The sequence below is a fragment of the Onychomys torridus genome, chromosome 6, assembly GCF_903995425.1.
Source record: "Onychomys torridus chromosome 6, mOncTor1.1, whole genome shotgun sequence".
NCBI lineage: Eukaryota > Metazoa > Chordata > Mammalia > Rodentia > Cricetidae > Onychomys > Onychomys torridus.
Window position 1 is genome coordinate 15,886,035 of NC_050448.1, and position 24,964 is coordinate 15,910,998.

General features: G+C 39.1%; 1 protein-coding gene across 4 annotated transcripts in view; it reads left to right on the plus strand.

Moving 5' to 3' along the window:
- Positions 1 to 210: 210 nt before the first annotated feature.
- The window catches only part of Atp11b (ATPase phospholipid transporting 11B (putative)), a 95,353-nt gene continuing 70,599 nt past the window's right edge, over positions 211 to 24,964 (plus strand). For all 4 annotated transcript variants that reach the window (XM_036189600.1, XM_036189601.1, XM_036189603.1 and 1 more), the window contains exons 1-3: positions 211 to 514; positions 19,289 to 19,405; positions 24,670 to 24,759. In XM_036189600.1, coding sequence (XP_036045493.1) covers positions 488 to 514; positions 19,289 to 19,405; positions 24,670 to 24,759 — 234 coding nt within the window. In that variant the 5' untranslated portion in view covers positions 211 to 487. The remainder of the gene's footprint in view (positions 515 to 19,288; positions 19,406 to 24,669; positions 24,760 to 24,964) is intronic.

Consider the following 24,964-nt stretch of genomic DNA (forward strand, 5'->3'; position numbering starts at 1 on the left):
CCCTCCCGGAAACCGCAAGAAGTGGGTCTCCGAGAGGCAGCGCAGGGGGCGGGGCCATGGCGGCGGGGGCGGGGCGCAAGGCGCGGGGGCGGGGCCATGGCGGCGGGGGTGGGGCGGCGCTGTGGGGGCGGGGCCATGGCGGCGGGGGCGGGGCGCAAGGCTCGGGGGCGGGGCCATGGCGGCGGGGGGGGGGCGGCGCTGTGGGGGCGGCGGTGCTTCGGGTGACAACGGTCAGAGATGAAGGTGGCCGCGGCGCAGCGGGAAGCTCGGCTGCACCGGGCGCGGTTGGCAGCCAGGCCGCGCCTGTAGGACCTCGGGGCCGGGTTGGCGGGATGGGGACCCGGCTCGGGTAGTGAAACGGCCGCGAGCGGAACTTCAGCCAGAGGGGCTCGCCTGCTCCGTCCGGTCAGACTCAGCGTCTTCCTCCACCTGCCGCCGCTGGGCCCCGCGTCCGGCGGGCCACGACGGCGTCGGCGACGGCGGGGGCATGTGGCGCTGGGTCCGGCAGCAGCTGGTGAGTGAGGGCTTGGGCCGGGCGGCGCGGGCTAGGCCGCGGCGGGGGCGCGCGGCTGTCCCTCGGCCCGGGCTCCCCACCGCGCGGGGAGGCGCTGCTGCCTGCGGCCGCTGCGGGTAACCAGCGGCGCGGCTCCCTGGGAGACCCAGGCAGCGGCGCGGGGCGCGGGTCAGGCGGCCCTCCGGGACTCCCAACTAGGCTCGTGCAGGTTCCGAGGAGGTCAGGGTCCTCCTCGGCCTCTCGGCGGAAGCCGGCCCCTGGGCCTAGGAGGAAGGAGCGCCGGAAGGTCCTCACCGCACACCAGGGCAACTTCTCTGTGCATCTGTCACCCCGCCTCAGCGAGGTTAGGACGCACGGCTTTGGAACCAGTGGTTAACTTTTGAACACTGCTAGGTTACCTGGAGAAAGAAAGAGGACACCTCAGGGCGACTTAAGTGTCTAGAAAGCGTCACCTTTCTCAGAAATTATTCACAGATGTAAACCTCTTATGCCGCTTGGCCCCTGCAGCCCAGGAACTAAAACGCCGAAGCAACAGTGATGATAGTTAGAAAAGACATCACTTCAGTCCCAGGAACGCTAACCTATGTACTGTTTTAATTTTGAAACCTTATCAATTGCAGTGTTTTTGTTTACTAGGTTTCAAGGCCGTGATAAACCTTAGCAAAGCAGAAACTTAACTGTTCTGGGAGCAAAATATTCATACTTCTTTTCTCCTGCGGTAGAACAGCTTTTCATGTAAAAACTAACAAGTATGTATTTCAGTCACCTCTTGTTTATTTTGCAGTAGGCATCAGTCTCAAATAAAGAAATCTTATAACTAAAACTAGAACTGCCCACCTCTCCCGCATACAAATGATGGGTCTTTATTTTTAGCAACTGTTGCAAATTGAAATATTCCAGCTTTATTGGGAATCCAAGCTAATGATGTCATTTGATCCACACTGTGAGACTGCCCTGGCTTTCTTTCAGTAAACCGGTAGTACAGTAAAGAAATTAATTATTACAAATCTTATGTGCTTTTGATTTCCCAGACTTTGTGTGAAGAAGGCTTGGTTTTATACCATTTGTCTATGGTGTTTTGTGTGGCAGGAAGATCATTTTTAAGTGGGTCTCTTCAAGTTTTTCCCATTATGTTAAGGCATTGTGTCTCAGTGTGAGGTACTTGTGTTAGCTTGACAGAAATGTGGTAATGTTGGAGAAGATGGCTTTAAATGTTCACAGCTGAAGGAAGAACCAGAGCTATGTGGCCATTTATAAATCAGCTATCTTACTGGACTGATTAACAAAACAAGTTGAACAAGTTGCCTTGCATAAAAAATACTATCTCTGATATTTAGCTGGCTGTCACTGGTTTAGCTTTAAGATAATCAGGTCTTTAAGACCTGTGCCAGAACAGGACTTTGTATCGCTGACTAAGTTTGTGTAATCACTTAAATTACAAATTAAGAACAGTGTGTACAGAGTAATGAAAGCATATTACATTGACTCAGTAGTAAATGGCCATTCTAGCTGCTATACTAATATTTTAATTAAAAAGTCTAGATTATTCTAATATGTGCTCACTGGGTTGAGTCACAAGCATTAGGCTAATTATAAAATTCATAAATAGAAAAATGTGAGGAAATCAATAAACCACAAGGACAGGCTGTTTTGCAGTTACAAAACACTTTATGAATTCTGACTTTCAACTAATACTTTCACTAAAAAAATACACTTTTTGTTTTAAAATTTTTTATTACTGCTTATTGTGTGTGTGTGTGTGTGTGTGTGTGTGTGTGTATGTATGTGTGTGTAAAAGTGTGCAAGTAAGTCAGGACAATTATGGGAGTCGTTTCTTTCCTACCTTGTGGGTCCCAGGAATCCAGCTTAGGTCCTCAGGCTTGGTGGCAATCTCATTTGCCTCCTGAGACATCTCACTTACCTTACTGTCTTTATATTACAGAGACAACTCTATGTTCTATTTAATGATTTGCAATTGAAAATCCCTGCAAAATATTTTTGCTGCATGACATGAAAAATCATGACAAAAACTTATTATTTTCCCTTTATAAAAATAGTGAAAGCATGTTTCTGTTGTTTCTATTTCACACACACACAATGTTCAGATTATTTTATGATAAAAGCTATGTCTTTCTGGTGTATTTTGTATTCATAGTGTACCCCTTTTCAATAATATGCTGTATGAACTCATTATTATGTCATTAACAGCATCTCAGTTATAATAGCATATGGGTGCCTGCTGTATTATTATTATTATTATTATTATTATTATTATTATTATTATTAACTATTATCTTGCTAGTTCTGGCAGTCAAGCCCACAGCTTTACACATGCTAGTGGTAATTGTTGACCACATGCAGCCATTAAAATTTATATTCAGAGAAGAATATTTTCAATAGCATATTTATTTGTACAGTGCTGAAACAACTTTTAAACAAAAATATTTTTAAACAAATATATTTATATGATATATAGAGTTTCTTTACAGGACAACATAACACCATATTTTCATAGAACTGTGTGTAGATATATGCTAAATCCTGGTGATTCATGTGAAAGTGATGTGGCTTTTACTCATGACTGTTCTCAACACCCTACATTGAGCATAGAGTTAGTCTTGAGTATATTTTATGACTAGATGAGGAAATAGTGAATATTATTTCTATGTTTTGCAATATAGTGGTACATTTTAAGTCTGACCAACCCAGAAGAATGTAGAAAATGACTAACTACACACAAGCACAACCTTGCAGGCAGGTGTTTCTTTAGCTGGTGACACAGGCCTATAATCCCAGCATCTGGGAGCTGGGGGTAGGGTGCAGTTCTTACATTGTTCAGAAATGTCCCTTCAGATTTGTGCTGGTGATTGGGAAAGGAGGCTGAAGACTGTCTTCTGTTTCACTGAGAAAATAGCAGGCTCTCAGCCAAACTCCCATGATTTTATTATCTAATGCTTCTCCGCCCTTGCTTGTGTCTGTCTGTGCTCACTTCTTCCATTCTTTTCTGCTGTCACAGAAAGTGAAGCCCTCTTTTTCAAGTTAACCAGTTCACTTGTGGTCTTGACGCTGTTCTTTCGTCATACTGTTTATATTCCTGGCCAATTATCATGAAATTGTGTCCTTTCTCTTTACCCTTAGCCTGTAAACACAATTAAGCTTCCCTCTGTCATCTTAATTTTCCCAGCATTGTGCCTAACTGCCAGATGTTCTCTAATTGAATAAAATTTAAGAAAGGTTTATCCTGCATAACGGTTCTGTCTAATATAAAAATGGGCCTGGTTCAGGTTGAAATTTTCTTAACTATAAAACATAATGGAAAACAGAAGAAAAGTGTGATGTATCTCAATTATATCTATTTCTGTGACAGTAAGATGACTCAGCAGGAAAAGGTACTTGTCATCAAGTCTGATGTACTCAGTTTGATCTCTGGGATCCACTTGGTAGAAGGAAAGAATTGTCTCCTGAAAGTTGTCCTCTGACTTTTACATTTATGTGGTAACATGGGCCCATTCCCCAACAATAAATAAATATAATGAAAAATTATTTTTAAAATATGACTAGTAGAAATTTAAAAATAATATATATGGCTTGCATCTGTTGCTCATTTTATTTTTACTAGTACTGCTGTATGACATTAAAAGTAAGCCTTGGTTTCTGTGGAGCACATTAAGTCTGTATATCTCTATATTCTTTTTTCTTGGTTTCTTGTTGTTATTCTTTCATATTTAGATCCTAACCACAGTTTCCCCTTCCTCCTCTCCTCTCAGCTTCCCTGCCCCTCCTGGCTGTGAAATGTTATTTTAACTGGACAAAGATGTGTTACATTTGTTTATGCTGCAGAATATTACTTTAGCTGTGTAAATGTGTGTTACTTTTGTTTATGCTGCATTTGTTTATGTAAAGATGTGTTACATTTGTTCTACCTCACCTGCCTAAGGTATCTGATTGGTCTAATAAAGAGCTGAACAGCCAATAGGTAGGCAGGAGAAAGGATAATCAGGGCTGGCAGGCAGAGAGAATAAATAGGAGGAGAAATCTAGTCTCCAGAGAGAAGGAACAAGAGGAGGAAGAGGAAAGAACCAGGAGATGCCTGAGCCAGAAGCCAGGCAGCCACCAGCCAGCCAGACATGACAAGCAGTGAAAGTAAGATATACAGAAGGAAAGAAAAGTAAAAGGCCCTGAGGCCAAAGGTAGATAAAGAGAAAAAGGTTAATTTATGTTAAAAGAGCTAGCCTGAAATGTGCCTAAGCTGGGCTGAGCATTCAAAACTAAAAATAAGTCTCTATGTCATGATTTGGGAGCTGGTTAGTACCCTAAAAGAAAAAGCCTAGTACACTCCCCAACCTTCCTTCTCCCCTCGATCCACTCCTTCTTCATTTCCCTTCAGAAAAGGACAGGCCTCCCAGGAATATAAACCAAATATGGCATATCAAGTTGCAATAAGAATAGGCACATCCCCTCATATTAAGGCTGAATGAGGCAACCCAGTAGCAGGAAAAGGGTCCCAAAAGCAGGCGAAAGAGTCAGAGGCCCCTGCTCCCACTGTTAGGAGTCTCACAAGAACACCAAACTACACAACCATAATATATATGCAGAGGGCTTAGGTCAGATCTATACATGCTCCCTGATTGTCAGTTTGGTCTCTGTGAGCCCAGGTTAGTTGATTCTCAGGGTTTCTTGTGGTGTCCTTGACCCCTCTGGCTCCTACAATTCTTCCTCTCCCTCTTCAGCAGGATTCCCCAAGCTCTGCCTATTATTTGGCTGTGGGTTTGCATCTGCTTCCATCAGTTGCTGGATGAAGCCTCTCTGATGATGATTATGCTAAGCTTCAGCCTAGAAATATAGCAAAGTATCATTAGGAATCATTTCATTGACTTTTATTTAAAATTTTTCTGGTTGTGCTCATGTTTGGTTCTATCCTAGGTCTCTTGGGTCAGAAAGGTTTTAGGGTTTTTTGTTTGTTTGTTTGTTTGTTTGTTTGTTTGGTGTGTGTGTGTGTGTGTGTGTGTTTAATGTATCCCAGGCTGATCTTAACTCATGATATTCCTGCTCAATCTCTTGATGTTGGAATTATGAAAGTGTGTTCTTAAATATGAAGTTCTTCTTTTGGTCAAGGTGAAATGTTAGAGGTGTCTAAGTATTCCCAGGGGAACTCGGGGCCCTTGCTTCAGAGCCTGGTGATGGCACTGTTGTCATTTAATGCCTTTTAAACTCATGCTGTCCACAGTAGTCTCCAGGTATGACTATGAAAGACTTAAAATTTGTCTTTTGAGGTGTGTTGGTAAGTACATACTGGCCTTTGAAAACCTAATTTGTTGGGGAAAATAGGATAAACATTATCACATAATAATTTTAACTGACATTATGTTGAGCTCTATAAATATGCAAGTGTATTTTATTAAATAAAATTTACTTTTACTGGGCTTTAAATGTGGAAACTAAGGAAATAACATAATTGGGTATTTCTGTTTTATGAGATTGTAGTAGTTTTAGCCTCTCTCATAAACAAATTTAAGAAAATTTTCAATTCTAAGGGCTTCTTGATTTTACTCATGATTTTGTTCTTTAGTTTGTTTTGAGTTGTCTAAGTGAGGAATGCTTTCCTTTTCAAAATGCTAAACTTTTAAAAATTAAGTTCATGTACATAGTAGCTGTCATTTTTTGTTTTGCTTTTTTCCCCTGGAATTTATCAAATTCAGTATAAGAAATGCATATTTATTATATCTGCATGAGAGATTATTAAGACTTATTTTTACTTTAGTTTTGGGGATTGTAAATACATGTTTACATTAATTCTTCTGTACGTTTGGTTATAGTGGATCAAGTAAGCTTTCCCCAGTGTTGTGAATAGGTCATGCAACAGATTTCTCTTGTTTCCTATCACTTGAAAATGACTCTGAGAGAGCTGTCCTAAGAGAGGAAGTTAGAACACTGTTTTGTTTTGTTTTTCAATGCTGACAAGCCCACTTAAAATTTTCTCTATAGTTTCAGTACAGTGTAGTATTGTAGTATGGTTGTTGTACTGAATTATTTAGGCAACAACACACCAGGAATAAAGTCTGATATAGGTGTGGTATGTCTGTTATTTCAGAACATGGGAGGCTGAGGCAAGAAGATTGAGAGTTACAGGCTTATATAAAAATTCCAGGATTGTATAAGGTGTCTTACATGAAAAGCTTAATTTTTCAGTTGGTTGGCTCTACATATGGACCACAGTAGTACCACATTCTGTCTGAGTTAACAGTAAGAGTTAGCCTGTGCAGAACATCCTAAGCTGTGATTTGTCTTTATACCTGAAAAATTTAGATCAGATGCCGTGTTCACTAAGGATATTAATATTTCCACATTTAATTTGGAAGTAGAATACCATCAAGAAACAAGTAAATAGGATAATGTACATAGTACCATTAATTCAGTCATTGTCCTATATTTTACAAAAGTTAGAAACGAAAACAGATGTTATATGTATGTATGTAGTGCTTATGCAAGTTAATGCTTATGGGGAGCCAATATTCATGATATGCTTCTTATGCTTTATATTAGGGAATGTCAAGCATATATAAAAGTATAGAAAACAACATATAATGAGCCCAAGTCATCCTTTACCTAACTTGGTAATTACTAGCCCAAGCCAGTGTTACTGGATCCCCTCACATAGTATCTCTGCCTCCTGACTAATTTAAAACAAACTTTAGACATTACATAATTTTACCCATAATTATGTCTCTGTCTCCAAAGATAAAAAATCTTTTTAAGTATATCAGTGTGACTAGTAGATCCCATGTATTTCCATTTTCCTTTCTTTCCTGCTAGTCTCAGATTTTAGAAAGCAATTCCTTAAGTATGCTGCCTTTTCCTGTGTCAGTGTCTCAAGAATAGAAATCAGAGAGATCCAATCAAATTTAAAAGCATTTGCTTCACAATGTCATATTGTATATACTAAACATGTGTAGTTTTTATTTGTCGCTTAAATAAAATGCTTTGCTTATGACATGAAAGGTGAAAAGAATAGGTGCACTTTCATTTTTGAGGGAGCAAACCATGCTTCTGTCTTTCCAGCTAAAAATGATGATCCAAACGGCTTCTCCCCTCCTCCCCTCCCTAGGCTAATGCAGTCTTGCCTCCTTCCTAGATGGCTGCAGTGCTTGCTTGGTTTTCCTCCTGGCCTGGCAGCCTGTTGCCAGTTAGCAGCCAGAATGACCTTACATATTAGCCATGCCACATAATTTCTCTGTTTGCAACCTCCCCAGGGCTCTGCTTGCTCTTATTGATCTATGTTCTATCCAGTTCTCCAGATCACTTCTCACTTCCTATCTACCCTTTTTCTAATAATGTTTTTATTAATTCTTTGAGAATTCCATACAATGTATTTTGTTCAAATTCATTCCCTCAATTCCTCCCAGCTACTCCCTACCCAAGAACTTTAAATTCGTTCATTCATACTTCCTCCCTTGCTCTCCCTTCCTCTCTCTTCCCCTCCCCTCTTCTCTCCTCCTTCCCTCCCCCTTCTCACTCCTAAAAATCACGTGGGGGCCAGTTTGTGTTGGCTGACTACTCCTCAGTGTAAGGCCTTCCCCAGAGTGAGGTCAGTACACCAGGTGTCACACCTTGGAAGCAAACCTATTTTCCCTACCCTGGCAGCAATCAAAAGCCAATGGCTCTTGAGCCAAGGGTGTGTGATTTCATGCCTATCTTACCTCCTCCATACTGAGGTTTTGTTTTCTCTAGCTTGATCTTATGCAGGTCTTGTATATATTTTCACACTCACTGTGAATTTGTATGTGTTCCTGCCTTGTTGTGTCTGGAAAAGTCACCTACCATCTCCGGCTCTTCACATCTGTCCAAACTTTTCACTTAGATCCCTGAGCCTTGAGAGGAAAGATTTTATACAGACAGCTAATCAGGGCAGAGCACTTTGAAGTATTTTATTCTCCACATGTTGACCAGTTGTGGGGCTCTGTGCTAACTGCTGTATGTTACAAGAAGCTGCTTCGGGGCTGGAGAGATGGCTCAGAGGTTAAGAGCACTGGCTGACCTTCCAGAGGACCTGGGTTCAATTCCCAGCACCCACAGTTCAGAACTGTCTGTAATTCCAGTTCCAGAGGATATGACACCCTCACTCCAATGCACATAAAATAATAATTAAATAAATTAGAGCCAGGTGGTGGTGGCGCACGCCGTAACCCCAGCACTTGGGAGGCAGAAGCAGGTGGATCTCTGTGAATTTGAGGCCAGCCTGGTCTACGGAGCAAGTTCCAGGACAGGCTCCAAAGCTACAGAGAAACCCTGTCTTGGGGGAAAAAAAAAAAAAAAAAGAAGCCACTTCACTGATGGGAAGTGGGAGGACAGTGATCTATGGGCAAAGCAACAAGTCATTAAGAGTCGTTTATTGGCATGTCCATTTAGCAGATTAATAGTAGGGTTTTCCCCAGCCAGTTGAGTGCCAGCTGGATATCTAGATGTTCTATAACTCAAGGTGGTGTGTTTTCAGCAGTAGGGTTTTACTGTCAAGTTCTTGAGGGTAATCAATAGCATTGTCAATAGCCTGTGATTGCCAGAGGGGGTTACTGACTCTATTGGCAAACAACTCAAAAAGCGGTAACCCATTCCTGCTACTGGGAGCTTCATTTAGTAATGGATGATATCTAGTTGGGATATGGTCCATTCACTATAGAGTAACTCAGTTTAAACTGGAAGCTTCCACAATAGTAGGTCTCAATGTGACTTTTTCAAAAGGCTTTTGGTGTCAGTTATCACTCCCAATATTCCCTCTTCTATCCTTTCCTTCTGTCCTTCACACAGTTTTATCTTTCCTGTTCCATTTTTCCTCTTTCTCCCTTTATAACACTATTTCTTCCTTGAAAGTCCCCTGTGTCGTGGTCGCCCCCCCCCCCCCCCCCCGGTTAATCTGTGTTCTATCCAGTTCTCCAGATCACTTCTCTGTAGTTAGAGTTTTCCTGCCTGGCCCACAGTCAGGACAAATCTCCCTTACCCGCCAGTCCCACAGTCACTCAGACCCAACCAAGTAAGCACATAGAGACTTATATTGTTTACAAACTGTATGGCTGTGGCAGGCTTCTTGTTATCTGTTTCTTCTATCTTAAATTAACCCATTTCTATTAATCTATAAGTTGCCGAGTGGCTTGTGGCTTACCAGTACCTTACATCTTCCTTGTCATGGCAGTGGCTAGCAGTGTCTCCCTCCCCAAGCCTTCCACTTCCCACAATTCTCCTCCTCCTTGTCCTGCCTACCCTATCCTTCCTGCCTGGCTACTGGCCAATCAGCACTTTATTTATTTTAACCAATCAGAGCAACACATTTGACATACAGAACATCCCACAGCACTTCCCCTTTTCTTTTTCTCAAAAAGCAAGATTTTAACTTTTATACAGTAAAATTTCAGATAACAAAACAATTATCAAGCAAGAATTACAGTTACAATATTAAAGAAGATATCCTATCTTATATTTGTGAGTCTAAGGTTTTATATCTAACTTATCTTTTATCATAACTGAGGAAATTATAACTATCTAGTCTTCAACCACATCAAAGACCTCAGAAGGATATAATATTACCTGAGATCCGGGAGAAGGATGCAAGCAACTTTTGGGAGTCTTGTAGTGTAGACAGAGACAGCTGGCAGCCTGGACAGTCACCTAATGTTCCTTTGTAAAGTTGGGGCATTTGTCTTCAGCCCACAGGGCTAGAGTCTCTTGGTCACTTTTTTCCATGTCCTGTAGAATGTCTGGCAGTTTCCTCTGCGAAGCAGGAACCTGAAGGACCATTTTGTCAAGCAAAGTTCAGTGGTCACCTTTCTATGGGTCCTGCACGTCCAGTTGATCAAGCAGTCCAGGCAAGAACAGTTTCTTGCCCAATGGCTATTTTTGCCAAGGTGAAGATAAACTCCATATGAAGTGTCTTCAATGCCCATCCTCCTCTCTGAAGTAAATTGGTGCTGCCAGGAGCAGACATGTCTCACTGTTCAGGAAGTCTAAATTTTAAAAATATTTTAAATGCCATATTCTGTAGGTCTTTGAAGTATTTGAAGATTACCTATCTATCTGAAATATCTCTGTGTATACCTAGAAGACTTAACTAACATGGCTATGAGTATGATAGATGACCAGTTATTAATCTATTTTTTAATTATCCATTACAATTTTAAATGAGCTGTACAAACATAATACCTTAAATAAGAGTAGAAATATACACACAGTATAACAAAATTAACTTTAAGTTTGTATCAATAGACTAAAATCTATACCAATGTAAAATATTTTAAACAAGTTGTTGCTCTTTAGAAGTAAGTTCCTTAATCTACCCTTTCATCCTATTATATCTATATCATATCCCCTTTTCTTCTTTAGAAAGAGATCACATTTATAATCATTTATAAAAATATTGGTTTTTTTTCTGTCCCACATCACTTCTCACTTCCCGTCTACCCTTTTTCTAATAATGTTTTTATTAATTCTTTGAGAATTTCATACAATATGTTTTGCTCAAATTCATTCCCTCAATTCCTCCCAGATTCTCCTTCTCCCATGTCCTCCTAGTTATCCAAACTGTCTGGAATTCCAAATGAAATGCACATATGTAAAGCTTAAAAACTAGCATCAACATATGAGGGGAAAATGCACTGTTTATATTTCTGGGTTTCGGTTACCCCATGCAGGATGATTGTTTTCAGTTCCCTGCATTTACCTGCAATTTTCATAGTTTTGTTGTCTTAACAGCTGAATAATGCTCTATTGTATAAATGTACCACATTTCATTATTCATTATCAGTTGATGGACATCTAGTCTGTTTGCGTTTCCCGACTATTGTGACTAGAGCATCAATGAACATGGCTAAGCAGGCATCTCTGTAGTAAGATAGAATCTTTTGGTTGTAAGCCCAAGAATGGTGTAACTTGATCTTGTGGTAGATCTATTACCAGCATTTTGAGGAGCTCCATGCTGATTTCCATAGGGGCTGTACCAGTTTGCATTCCCAGCAGCAGTGAATATATGTTCCACTTTCCTTGCATCCTTGCTAGCAATTTGCTGTCTCTCTACTCCTATCCCCAACTCCTTACCCTTACCCCACCTCCACCCTTTGGAGCCAGGTTGATCTGGCTGGAGCTTGCAACATAGACCAGCTAGCCTGGAACTCCAGAGATCTACCTGCCTCAGGTTCTGCCTCCTAAGTACTAAGAGTAAAGGCATGTGCTTTTTGTATTCAATCTATAGATAATTCTGTTTAGTTCCATGTTCCTTTTTTTTTTGAGCTGAGGATTGAACCCAGGGCCTTGCGCTTGCTAGGCAAGCGCTCTACCACTTAGCTAAATCCCCAACCCCCCATGTTCCATTTTTAAATTGAGTTATTTTCTTGATGTTAAGTTTTTTGTTTGCTTTTTTTTAGTTCTTTGTATATTCTAAATACCAACCCTCTGTCAGATATATAATTGCTGAAGATTTTTCCCCTGTTCTACAAGCTACCTCCTCACTCAAATGGTTATGTCCTTTGTGGTACAGAAACTTTTTAGCTTCATGAAGTCTCATTTGTCAATTATTGGTCTTAGTGCCTATGTTATTGGGGTTCTGTTCAGAATGTCCTTTCCTGTGCCTATAAGTTTAAGCATATTCCCTACATTCTCCTCTATTGGATTCAGGGTATCAAGGTCTTATATTGAGATCCTTGATCCATTTGTGAGTTTTATTTGCACTTGAGCTTTTTGCAGAGTAAGAGATGTGGATTTGATTTCATCCTTGTGCATTCAGACATTCAGTTTGACCAGAGCCATTTGGTGAAGATATGTCTCCACTATGTATTCTTGGCCTCTTTGTCAGAAATCAGTTTTCCAAACTACTGTACCACAGGAGCAGGGTCCATTGCAGAAGGAAGTATGGGAAGACTGCAAGAGCCAGAGGAACGGGGAGTTCCAGTGAGACTGTGTCTCCTAGAAATGTCAGAAGCCACACCCATCAAGTCTCACCAACACAGCCAGTCTAAACATGAGCTGAACAAGTATGACACAAATAGATGTGTTAACATGGAAGGGACAAGCTCACAAGGACTCAACACTAGACAATTAAGGAATGCTAAAATAAGAGAAATAGTCTCCTGAGGGGAACAACACACCAACTGACTATTACTAATACCAAATGGTTGGCGTGAAAACATATACATACAAGTAACATTCTACAGACTGAGCAGATTGTATTTATGTATTTAGGAATACACACACACACACACACACACACACACACACACACACACAACCACCACCACCACCACCAACAACAACAACAACAGCAACAGCAACAGCAACAACTTAAGAAAAAAGAGGCTGAATTTTTGTGCTAACTTGTCTATGCATAAACCCACTTTTTTAGACATTGATAAATTCTTTTCTTCATGTGATATTTTATACAAGAACACTTCAGATGTGCTATTAGATGGGACTGATTTTAACAAATCCTATTAGGTTTGTGTCAGCTAGTTACATGTTCTATTCCTAGTCTTTTATGAATCATTGCCTTTTTGTTTTTAAAGATGTAATGGCTATCAGAGGTATGTTTTGCTTTAGTGTGAGTTACCTTTACAATATTTGTTTATTGTAAAGGTGGACATTCAGCATTAAATGCAGTTTTCAATAGAAGGGGATTAAAATTTCAAAAAAAATTGAATGGGGTACATGGCAAGGTTTAGAGGGAGGAAAGAGAAAGGGAAATGATACGATTAAATTATAACCTCAAAAGTAATTTGAAAATTAGGTATCCATAGATATAGACTTATGTCCAAATCTTCACTTCTCTTTGGTTAATCCGTGTATCTCTTTTTATGCCAGTACAGTACTGTTTTTTATTATTATAACCTTGTAGTATCAAGTTAAAATCAGGGATGGTGATACCACCATCAATTCTTTTATTATTTAGACTTATTTTTAGCAATCATGGGTTTTTTTATGTTCCCATATGTAGTTAGAGTTTTCCTGTCTGGCCCAGTCAGGACAAATCTCTCTTACCCGCCAGTCCCATAGTCGCTCAGACCCAACCAAGAAAGCACATAGAAACTTACATTGTTTAGAAACTGTATGGCCGAGGCAGGCGTCTTGTTATCTACTTCTTCTATCTTAAATTAACCCATTTCTGTTAGTCTATACTTTGCCACATGGCTTGTGGCTTACCGGTGTCTTTACATGTTGCTTCTCATGGCGGCGGCTGGCGATGTCTCTCCCCGCCCTTCTACTTCCCAGAATTCTCTTCTCTCTTGTCCCGCCTATACTTCCTGCCTGGCCACTGGCCAATCAGATCTTTATTTACACAGAGCAATATCCACAGCACCCATATGATTATTTTTTCAATTTCTGTAAAGAATTGTGTTGGCATTTTTACAGGAATTGCATCAAATCTGTAGATTGCTTTTGTTAGGGTAGCCATTTTCACAATAGTAATCCTACTGATCCATGAACATGAGAACATGGGAAATCTTTCTATGTACTGACTGACACCTTCATTTCCTTTTTTCAATTTCTCAAAACTTTTATTATCTGTCTTTTACTTTTCTATTTAAATTTATTTTCAGATATTTTATTTATATACTTGATGCTAATTGTATGATATTGTTTCTCTTATTTCCTCTCTCAGTTATGTTGTTCATATATAGAAAGGTTACTTACTGATTTTGGTGCCCACTCTACCCTTGACTCTGCCTCCTTGCAGTTCATATAGCCCAGGCATGCTTAGCATCACAGGCTCTTTGTAATTGCTGTTTCTTTTCTTGAAATATTTTCCCCTAGGTATCTCCTGCATCCTTTGCTTCCTCCGAGTCTTTGTTTAAATATTACCTTATATGGTAGTTTGAATGCCTTGGTCATGGTGTCTCTTCACAGTATCAGACAAGTAACTAAGATTCCCTAACAAATAGTAAAGCCCTTTATAGCCCTTAAATATAAAATTGTAAAACGGACAGACAGCAGCCCTCCACTGTGCCTTCTGCACCCCTTCCTACCTTGTTTCTCTTAGCGCTATAACACTATTTAACATGCTCATGGAGACCAGGATTGGAGTGCTCCACCTAACAAACCACTTCTCAGCTCTCTGTCCCTTTCAGGTAACATTGATTCCTCATTTATTAATTCCCTCTAACATTTTCTGAATATCCATATTGTGGTAACATGTGGGGAGAATTTGGAACTGCTAAAATGAAGGCCCCTCTGCTCAGGTAGTTTCCTTGGAGGCTTTTTCTCTAATACATATTTGAACTGCTGCTAAGGTTTATTATTATTATTATTATTATTATTATTATTATTGCTGTTTAAAACAAAGCAAAAAACAAGCTTCTTAAAAGTGAAATACCTAGAATTAAAGTTGCTAGGTGATGGAATAGCACACTATGACTGTTAACCAGTTGTTTAAATTGTATTGTGAAGTATGAGAGTTCCCTTCTCACTACTGCTTGCTCAGACTTCAAAAACTTTATCACAGCTGTCTATATGGCTCAGTGGGTAGTGACACTTATTGCCAAGCCTGTTGACCTTAGTTTGTTCCCTGAACCCACATGGAGAAAGAAAATTGACTCTAGCTGGTTGTTCTCTGGCCTCCATGTGTATATCATGGTGCACACATATGTGTGTGTTTATGCAAACACACACACACACACACACACACACACACACACACACACACACACTGTTTAAAAAAGAACTTTGAGATGGCTCAGTGGTTAAGAGCACTGGCTGCTCTTCCAAAGGTTCTTAGTTCAATTCCCAGCAACCATGTGGTGGCTCACAACCATCTGTAATGAGATCTGATACCCTCTTCTGGTCTGCAGGCATACATGCAGACAACTGTATGCATAACAAATAAAAAAATCTTAAAAAAAAAAAAAAAGAAGAAGAAGAACTTTGCCAGTCTGATGGATATGCAAAAAAATCACATTTGCATTCTCCTGATTGCTAGTGAGCAATGCTAATACCTCTATTTCATTATATGGATAAGTTTCCTATTTTTCTGCTGAGTAATGAATTAGTTACTTGTTGCTGTGGTAAAATACTTAAAGCAACTTAGGAAAGGAAGGGTTTGCGTCCATCATGGCAGAGCAGTCATAGTTACAGGAGCTTGAGGCAGCTAGTCCCATCTGCATTTAGGAAATAGCACTGATACTGGTGCTCAGCTCCTGTTCTCCTTTTACTCAGTCTAAGACACCAGTCTAGGAATGGTGTTGGCCCACATTAAGGGTAGGTTTTCTTACATCAATTAACCAAATCTAGATAGTACAGAGCATTATTTTCATCATAATTCTAAATCCCATCAAATTAACAATAAAGGTTAACATTAACACCAGGGACCCAGAGAATCAGCCATTAAGACCACTTACTGCTCGTGCAGAGGACTAGAGTGTTTGGTCATCAGCACCCACATTGAGTTGCTCACAACCCCTTTAACTCCAGCTTCTCAGGGAATTGAACTGCTCTGGCTTCAGCAGGTAATTGCATTCATGTGCGTATATCCCCATCCCTGCATCATTTAAAATAATAAAAATAAATCTTAGAAATGATTAGCATAAGTAGTTTCTCTTTCCGTTGTTCCTTTTGTATAGTGGATGCCATTTCTTTGTTATATGTGATATAAATATCTTCCATTCTTTGCCCTGTATTTAATTTTCTTTGTTTTTCTCATACAGAAATTTTAAGTTTCTTTGTAGAAAATTTGATTTCTGCCTTATTACCTAACATTTTCTTTCCTCTATTAAAATCAGAGAGTAGTTTTATTATTGTTTTCTTTAATTTGTCTTAAAAATGTAGATTTTTAGTATTCAAGTTCAATATACCTGGGATTGACTTTTGTATATAAAATAAGGGAATTTGTGTTTTCCCATTGGAAAGTTATTTGTTTCATCTCTCAGTTTATTGGATGAGCCATCTTTGATGGCTAACATATGTATTTGCCTTCTCTGTTATGAATGGCATTCTTAATTCCCTCTACATGCTCTTTTTTTCCTTGTTTCACCCATCTATTGGTGTATCACCTTAATTATAGCATTTACATGATAAGTCTTGGCATTTGTAAGGCAGAATCCTTCCACACATCTTGGTTTCTTTTTTTCAGAATAGCATTGGACCTTTACTCTTCCATTTATGGCATATAAGCAGGTTTTTAATCCTCTAGAGAAAAATCAAGGATTTTAATTGGCTTTGCAATAAAACTTACTATTATTTTAATTGATTAGTTTTGTGTGTGAAAGAATGAGTGTGGGGATGCGTGTATAGAGATCAGAGGACAGTTTTCAGGAGTTGGTTCTCACCTTTCACCTTGTTTCTGTGGCTGCACTTCAGACTAGCTTTAAGTATACTGGTCTTAAACACGTGTACCATTGCATCTAGCTTCTTTATGTGGGTTCCCAGGATGAAACTTGGGTGGTTAAACTTGGATGACTAGCATTTTTACCCATCAACCCATCTCCCCAATTTCGAGTGTATTATATTTATATTCTTTCCTTTGAAGACAGTATGGCTCAGCAGTTAGTCATCTGCCACCAAGCCTAACTGCCTGAAATCTACCCCTGGTACCTAACCATCATGGTAGAAGGAGAGAACCAGTTCTCAAAATTGTCTGCTCATCTCCAGATGCACCATGGCATGGTGATACCCTCCCCAATGGGAACACACAAAATAAAACTAAAATTCATTTCAAAAAACGTAAAAAAATTATAGCTACAGACTGTATGTGGTTTTTTTCTAGCTATGTCTATAGTTGTTTGAGTATGCTTGTGTTCTATTTTGTTTTGTTTTGTTTTTTTGAAACAGTTTCTTCATGAAGCCCTGGATGTCCTGGAACAACTTCCTAATGCTACAACCCTTTAATACAGTTCCTCATGTTGTGGTGACACCAAAACCATAAAATTAATTTCACTGCTACTTAATAACTGCGATTTTGCTACTGTTATGAACTGTAATGTAAATATCTGTGTTTTCCAGTGGTCTTAGGCGACTCCTGTGAAAGGGTTGTTCAATCCCCAAAGGATTGAAGCCCACAGAGTGAGAATCACTGTTCTAGAGCCTCTTCTTCTCCCTAGCCACCCAAACTTCAAGTTCTTTAATGCAGATTTAAAGGGAGTTGATGTACTAGTTACTTACCAGTGTTAATTAATGTCTTGGTCCCCATTTAGTAGAACTGTGTTGTAGGAGGTATGGCCTAGGAGGAGCAGGTAAGTCATTGGGGGTCCAGCTTTGAAGTTTAAAAAGCCCACTTCATTCCCAGTTAGAGCTCTTTTTCTTTTTCTGCCTCCAACTTAGAGAACAAGATGTAAGCTCTCAGCTTTTCCTGCCACCATGCTTTTGCTCTGCTATTAGGGACTCTCACCCTCTAAAACAACAAGCTCCAAATTAAATACTTTCTTTTATAAGTTACCTTCATTGGTCACACTGCTTTATCACAACTATAGAAAAGTAACTAAGACTACTATGCTAAGATTATTTTTAGTACCGTAGCTGGAGAGATGATGTCCTAATTGACTTTCTGTTGCTGTGATGGACACCATTACCAAAATCAACTTGAAGAGGAAAGGGTTTATTTCATCTTAGTCCATCATTCATGAAGGGAAGCCATGGCAGGAAGCTGGAGGCAGGAACTGAGTCAAAGGCCATGGAGGAATGGTGTGCTGTGGAATAATGCTTTTGTACATTGGTTTAATAAAACACTGATTGGCCAGTAGCCAGGCAGGAAGTGTAGGCGGGATAAGCAGACAAGAAGAATTCTGGGAAGAGGAAGGCTGAGTCAGGAGATGCCAGCCTGCCGTCCAGGGAGCAGCATGTAATGGCACACAGGTAAAGCCATGGAAGTGGCAACATGTAGCTTAACAGAAATGGGCTGAGTTTAAGTGTAAGAGCTAGTCAGTAGTAAGCTTGAGCTGATGGCTTAGCAGTTTTAATTAATATAAGCCTCTGTGTGTTTCCTTGGGTCTGAGAGGCTGTGGACCAGGTGGGACATAGGAAAACTTTTAGCTACAATGGTGCTTACTGGTTTACTCCCTGAGGCTTGCTCTCCATGTCTCTCTCATCCCAGTGCAGCAATCATTTATCAAGAAAATGACCCATAGACTTATCTACAGGCCAGTCTGATGGAGCCATCTTCTTAGTTGAGTTCACCTCCTCCCAATTATCTCTAACTTGTGCCAAGTAAACAAAACACTAACCAACACAGATAGTCTTCTGAATTTGAAGGCAGAGTGTATGTTCCTCCAGGAATATTATAAACATATTTCTGTCTATATTTCAGGAAGTCATACCTGTTAACTGGTACGCAGAAATGATTGGGGGGTATAAATCTGCCATATGATTCTTAGTGTTTTGATAGCAAAACTTTTTGATCTGGGTATAGAAGAGGTTAAAAATAAGCATAAAAATTATATCAGGCATGGTAGTCACATATTAGCTAGACGTAGTTCTATTTCTCTCAGTAAGAATCTATCACAGGAGAAAATAAGATACTCACAGGAATGAAAAGCAAGGAATTCAGTAAAGAAAGCTTCTATGCTCTCATATCTGAGGTTTTTCTTGTAGCATATTTGAGAGGTATAAACTATTTTTCATTATTGAAGGTATGACATAATTTATTTCTGTAGGTAATATACTTGTTCACCTTTGAAGAAAAGCATTGGTGGCTTAACTGGATGTATATATGTATACAATAATATGTATAGTATGATCAGTTATATAAAACCAATAATAAAATGTCATACCAACTAGCCTGTTGACTGATATTCTTTTTCTGTTGTTTGGTCTTAGGGTTTCGACCCACCACATCAAAGTGACACAAGAACTATTTACATAGCCAACAGATTTCCTCAGAATGGCCTTTATACACCTCAGAAATTTATAGATAACCGGATCATTTCATCTAAGGTAAGGATAAACAATTGTATTATTACACTGTAGATGTAGAGCTGGGGTATATTTGTAGCTTATTTGGTAGGATGCTTACCTATCGTGTCCAAAGTCCTGAGTTCAATTCTTAGTACCACATAACTGAATGTTATGATGTATACCTATAATTCCAGCACTCTTGAATTCAAAGTCATCTTTAGCTACATAACAAGATTGACGCCAGCCTGGGATACCCTGTCTCAAATAACTAAAACAAGATGGTAGATATGGAAAATTTTTTAAATGATTTGGTGAATGTGTGCAAGTGTGCGTTTATACTTTTAAAAAGTCAAGGCACTGAAGGTTGATAGATTTATCTCACCCAACATGATGTATGAAAGAAAAGAGGCTGCTAGTGGGTACCAATTAACAGTGTCTTCAGTTGCGACTGTATTGGATGGCCATCTGCTGAACCTGTTTCTCCTCTTGTGTCATTTACTCTTTGCAGCAGCCTATGTGAAATAACTATTAAATCATGTTTACAAAATGCTATATCTATATTACCACAGTTCTTAGATTCCAGTGCTTGGAAATTGAATAATTTCCCCCAAATTATAAGTGTCCTACTTGGAGTTTGAACTCTGTTCCATGTGACTTTAAAGCTTCCTTGTTTCATTTTTAGTGTCTCCCATAAATATTTTAATGTAAGGTACTACTACTTCATTCTTATTTATTTTTCTTGTTTTAATTTTTCCTTTGCCTTTTGAAGAAGTTGTTTGTTAAAGCAGAGAATTATGGAGCAATGCTGTATAATTCATTTTTCCTTCATGACAGAAATGAGTTTCAGTGTTCAGTAAAATAGCACATAGGACTGTGGAGGCCTTGGAAATGTGGCTGGTACAACTGACAACCTGAACATTTAAATGTTTTAATTTAAATGTCAGAGCCATATGTGACTCCCTTATTAAACAGTGCATTTATGAGAGACTGACGATAAAGTTCTTACTTAGGGCCTGTCTCTTGCTTGTAGGGCTCCACAAGAAACACCTTTGTATGCTCTTCTCTTGCCTTCCAAAGACAACTCATGCTTTCCCTCGAATACTGATTTCATCTTTCCTAAGATGTCACCTTAGCTGCCCTTTTCTTTCTGTGTATAGCTGATGCACTAATGATGCCGACACAGTGGTGATGTCAGCTGTGCAGTGCCCCAGCTCTCGTCTGTACTGTGGATGCTTTATAGGTTTGTAAATAGTTTTAAAGTCTAAGTTTTGTATTTAAAATGTAATTTTAGTCATTTCCTACTCCTCTCATGTTCCACTCCCAACTGTTACTCCCTCTCAAATTTACAACCTATTTTTCTTTGTTACTTTTGTATGGATAAGTATAACCTGTTGAGTCTGTTTAATGTTACTTGTATGTTTGGGACTTCAGGCCTGACCTCTTGGGAAGACTAGTTCTGCTGCTCTTAGCTTTCCTTAGTTACCTGTCTTTGTCTAGGTGTAAGGCCCATTGAGATTTCCTCCTTCTGTGTTAGCATGTTGATTGGGTTTTTTTTCCTTTGTTCTGGTCTTGTTTAGGTATCCATACTGTTGAGATCTCCTGGGCCATGCTTCCCTGTCACACTCGCACAGCTGATTTCCTGGTTCTTTGCCTTTGACAGTCTTTCTGCCCCCTATTCTAGGATGCTTCCTGAGTCTTAGGCTTAGGAACTGTGTTATAGATACAACCATTGCTCTCTGCATTTTGGCTGTCTGTGGTTTTCTGTAGTGAGTGATCTCTGTACCGCAAAAAGAAGCTTCCTTGATGATGGGTGAGAGCTACACTTATTCGTGGATACAAAGAGAAGAATTGAGGATAGAGTTAGGAATTAGGCTGGTATAGTAATGTATTAGGTTCTCCTCTAAGATCTATGACCCCTCTATCAGGGTAGCTAGCCAGGTTTTCAGTTCCAGGCTTGATTTCCCTCCTGTTCAGAGGGCCTTATGTCCACTTAGAGAGATGTTGGTTACTGCCAAGATATGTTGGCCACTGATGTAGATTTCCCACTGATAAAGATAGACCTTTAGGAATATTTTACCATGCTGGTCATTGTTGTGGTTAATAGGCATCACAGCTGGGTGGCACTACTGGTTGTTTCCCTCTGTTGGCAACTTGTATAGCTCCTTCCAATACTATGGAGTCTTTGTTAAGGAGGAGGCTTGCAGATCAGATCCTCTGAGTCCTGATAAACGCTAATATTTAAAATTCTCATCTGCTAGGACATCATACTTCCACATAAAACATGTTAGCTGGTGTTGGAAACGGAGAGTCCCAAAAACGTTCTGCTAACTGCTTTTATATGGCTCTTGTCTTATGCAGCTATTGAGGTTTAATGTTTTTGCCCAGAGTTTCCGAAGTGTAGGCTTTAAATAAGCATGCTCTTTAACCTTTTAGTTTCAGTCCGAGTTTCCTTATGTTGCTTTCCTCCTGTTGTGTCTCCCTTTTTTCCGGAACCTCCTAACTGTATAGCTGGCTGACTCACAGCTCAGTGAACTCTTTCCCATTCAACCTTGGCTCGACTGCTTCCATCGTGGCTTCTAATACAAAAATCTGAGGAGGGTGTAGATTTGCTCTTCTAAAGATGCTGATTTCATGTCAATTAAGAGTATAGGTATTTGCCGGCACTATTCTCTCGAGCTTCAGTGAGGCTGGTATGATGTTATTCTCTTTTTGAGTCCTGTATTATTCTCTGAGACATTGTTTACAAAACCACAGGACTTTTGCTGCTTTTCCTTTTGTTTTATGTGTTCATTTATGTATCTCATCTTTGACTGCAACTGTTGATATTTAGCTCTTAATCTCTTTGCTTTACTTGTAAGCATCCCCTTTTTTTTTGGTTTTTCTAGACAAGGTTTCTCTGTGTAGCTTTGCACCTTTCCTGGAACTCACTTTGTAGATCAGGCTGGCCTCGAACTCACAGAGATCCACCTGCCTCTGCCTCTCAAGTGCTGGGATTAAAGACGTGTGCCACCACCGCCCATAAGCATCCTTAGTGTATCTGACTTGTTGAAATGTGTAATGATAGTTTTTGTTTGTTTGCTTTTTTTTTTGTTTTTTTTCTTGACAGGGTGTCTCTATGTAGCCTTGGCTGTCCTGGATCTCACTGTGTAGACCAGGCTGGCCTCCTGCTCACATAGATCTGCTTGCCTCTGAGTGCTGGGTCTAAAGTAGTGGTTCTCAACCTCCCCAGTGCTGCAACTCCTTAATACAGTTCCTCAGGTTGTGGTGACCCCCAACCATACAATTACTTCATAACTGTAATTTTGCTGCTATTATAAATCATATTGTAAATATCTGATATGCAGGATATCTGATATGTAATCCCTGTGAAAAGTCATTTGACCCCAAAGGGGTCAGAACCCATAGGTTGAGAACTGCTAGCCTAAAGGTTTGTGCCACTATGCCTAACTTTGATAATGACATATCTTAATTCACTTACCATAGTAGCTACCTTATATTAAATTTAAACTGCCTTGAAAAATATTTAATTTTATTATCAGTATTAGAACTTAGAGAGAGAAGGTCAGGTATAAAGTCATACATGACCTAGAGAAATGAACTCCATTATCTTAACCACTATTACATAATAGTTAAGATAACTTTAAAGCCCAATAAATTATTTTTAAAGTATTTTTATATTTAATATTATATTTCTTCCATCTCTATGGTAGAATAAAGGCAGAATTTTGATTCATTCATTCTGTTAATATGTTTGTATTTTATAAAACATGAAAATAATATTTTGACATTTGTAAACTGCTTTGTATATGAAAGTTCTATTCTTATTTTTCCTTGTTTTATGAGCTAGACAAAGGAAATCTCTTTTTTTAAAATTGATTTTTATGGGACTGGAGAGATGGCTCAGTGGTTAAGAGCACTTACTGCTCTTGTAGGGGACCTGGGTTCAGTATCCAGCATCTACATGACAGCTTTCAACTGTCTGTAATCCAGTTCTGGGGGAACTGATGCCTTCTGCATTCCACAGGTACCAGGCACATATGGTGGTCCACATATATAAAAGACTGTTATACATCAATTTTTAAAAGAATTTTTTTTTATTAATTATTTTTGTGTGTCTCTGTGTGAGCATAGGCATATGAATGCAGGTGCCTGGGGAGGCCAGAGGCTTCAGATCTTAGAACTGGAATTACAGGCAGTTGTGAGCCACCTGACTTGGGTGCTGAGACTTGAGTCTTCTGTAAGAGCAATATGCACACTCTTAACTGTGGTACCTTCTTTCCATCCCTTCAAAGCAAATATCTTGAAACCGTTTACCTTACTGTCAGTTTATATAATTGTTTACTTTTAAATTATAGAAGGAAAAATATTGTCAGTATCCTAATCTACATAGACATTTGTAAGCATAATTCTTAGAAAGTTTTGTATTGAATAATAAAGTGACCAAAAATTTCCATGGAGACTCTGACCCCTGTAGGAACAGTTGCCTTTTACTCTGATTAGGATCAACCAGAAGAGGCTGGCGAGATGATTCAGTCAGTAAAGGACTTGACAAAAGCATGAGGACCCTGAGTTTGGATCTGTACCACCCACATAAAGTAGAGCTCAGTTGCCCCTGTAGTCCCAATGCTGGGGAAGCAGACATAGGAGGATCTGTGGAACAGAGTCTAAGATTATTTAATGAATGTTATAACTTTGAGCCACAGGATTTTAACTCCCGTCCATCTTTGCTTTTGACCATTATACTCAGCTATCTTGCCTTTAGGAGATTGTGGCAGTTTTGCTTCCTTCATAAATTGTTTTGATGGTTATCCTTGTGATTACTTGTGTAATTATTTCTTTAACATTCCAGGTCATGTAAAAAGAAGATAATTGACTAGGCCATTTTATTTTGTTCTGACACTGAGTTCAGTAAAATAAAATGTTTTTAATATTGTTAGCATTGCTATCAATGCTTAATCATCATTATTACTTTAGTTTTATGTAACCAAATCCAAAATATATTGTTAAAGTGTTGGATGTTTTATCTAGCTTCTAAAAAAATTAATAACTGGATGATAAAATTAATAGTTTTCATATCTCATTTTAAAAAGTATATTAAAACTGCCAATAAATAAAAAGGGGGAAATGAAAGCATAAGAGTCTTAAATTCTAGTAACCAGATAGTTTTTGGAGCATCAAGTTACATTAATTTGTCTAAGAGATTAGTAAGTCCAATTTTACTTTTCTTATAATTACATCTGTGTAGTAGTATATATTGTTTTAAAATATTCTTTTATTGATTTCTCTTTTCTTTTTTCCCCTAGTATACTGTATGGAATTTTGTTCCAAAAAATTTATTTGAACAGTTCAGAAGAGTGGCAAACTTTTATTTTCTTATTATATTTTTGGTTCAGGTAAGTTTTATCACTCAATGGATTATTTATAAACTTGCTGCCTAAGCATGTATTTTTTTAATAGGGTAAAATTACATTGTGTTCTTAGTTGTTTGACTATGGGATTTTTTTTCTCCTGCAGCTTCCCCCATTCATTAATAAATTATCTAAATCAAATCTAGATTTCTAAAACATAGGCTATAAATTTTAAAATCAGTTGCATTTT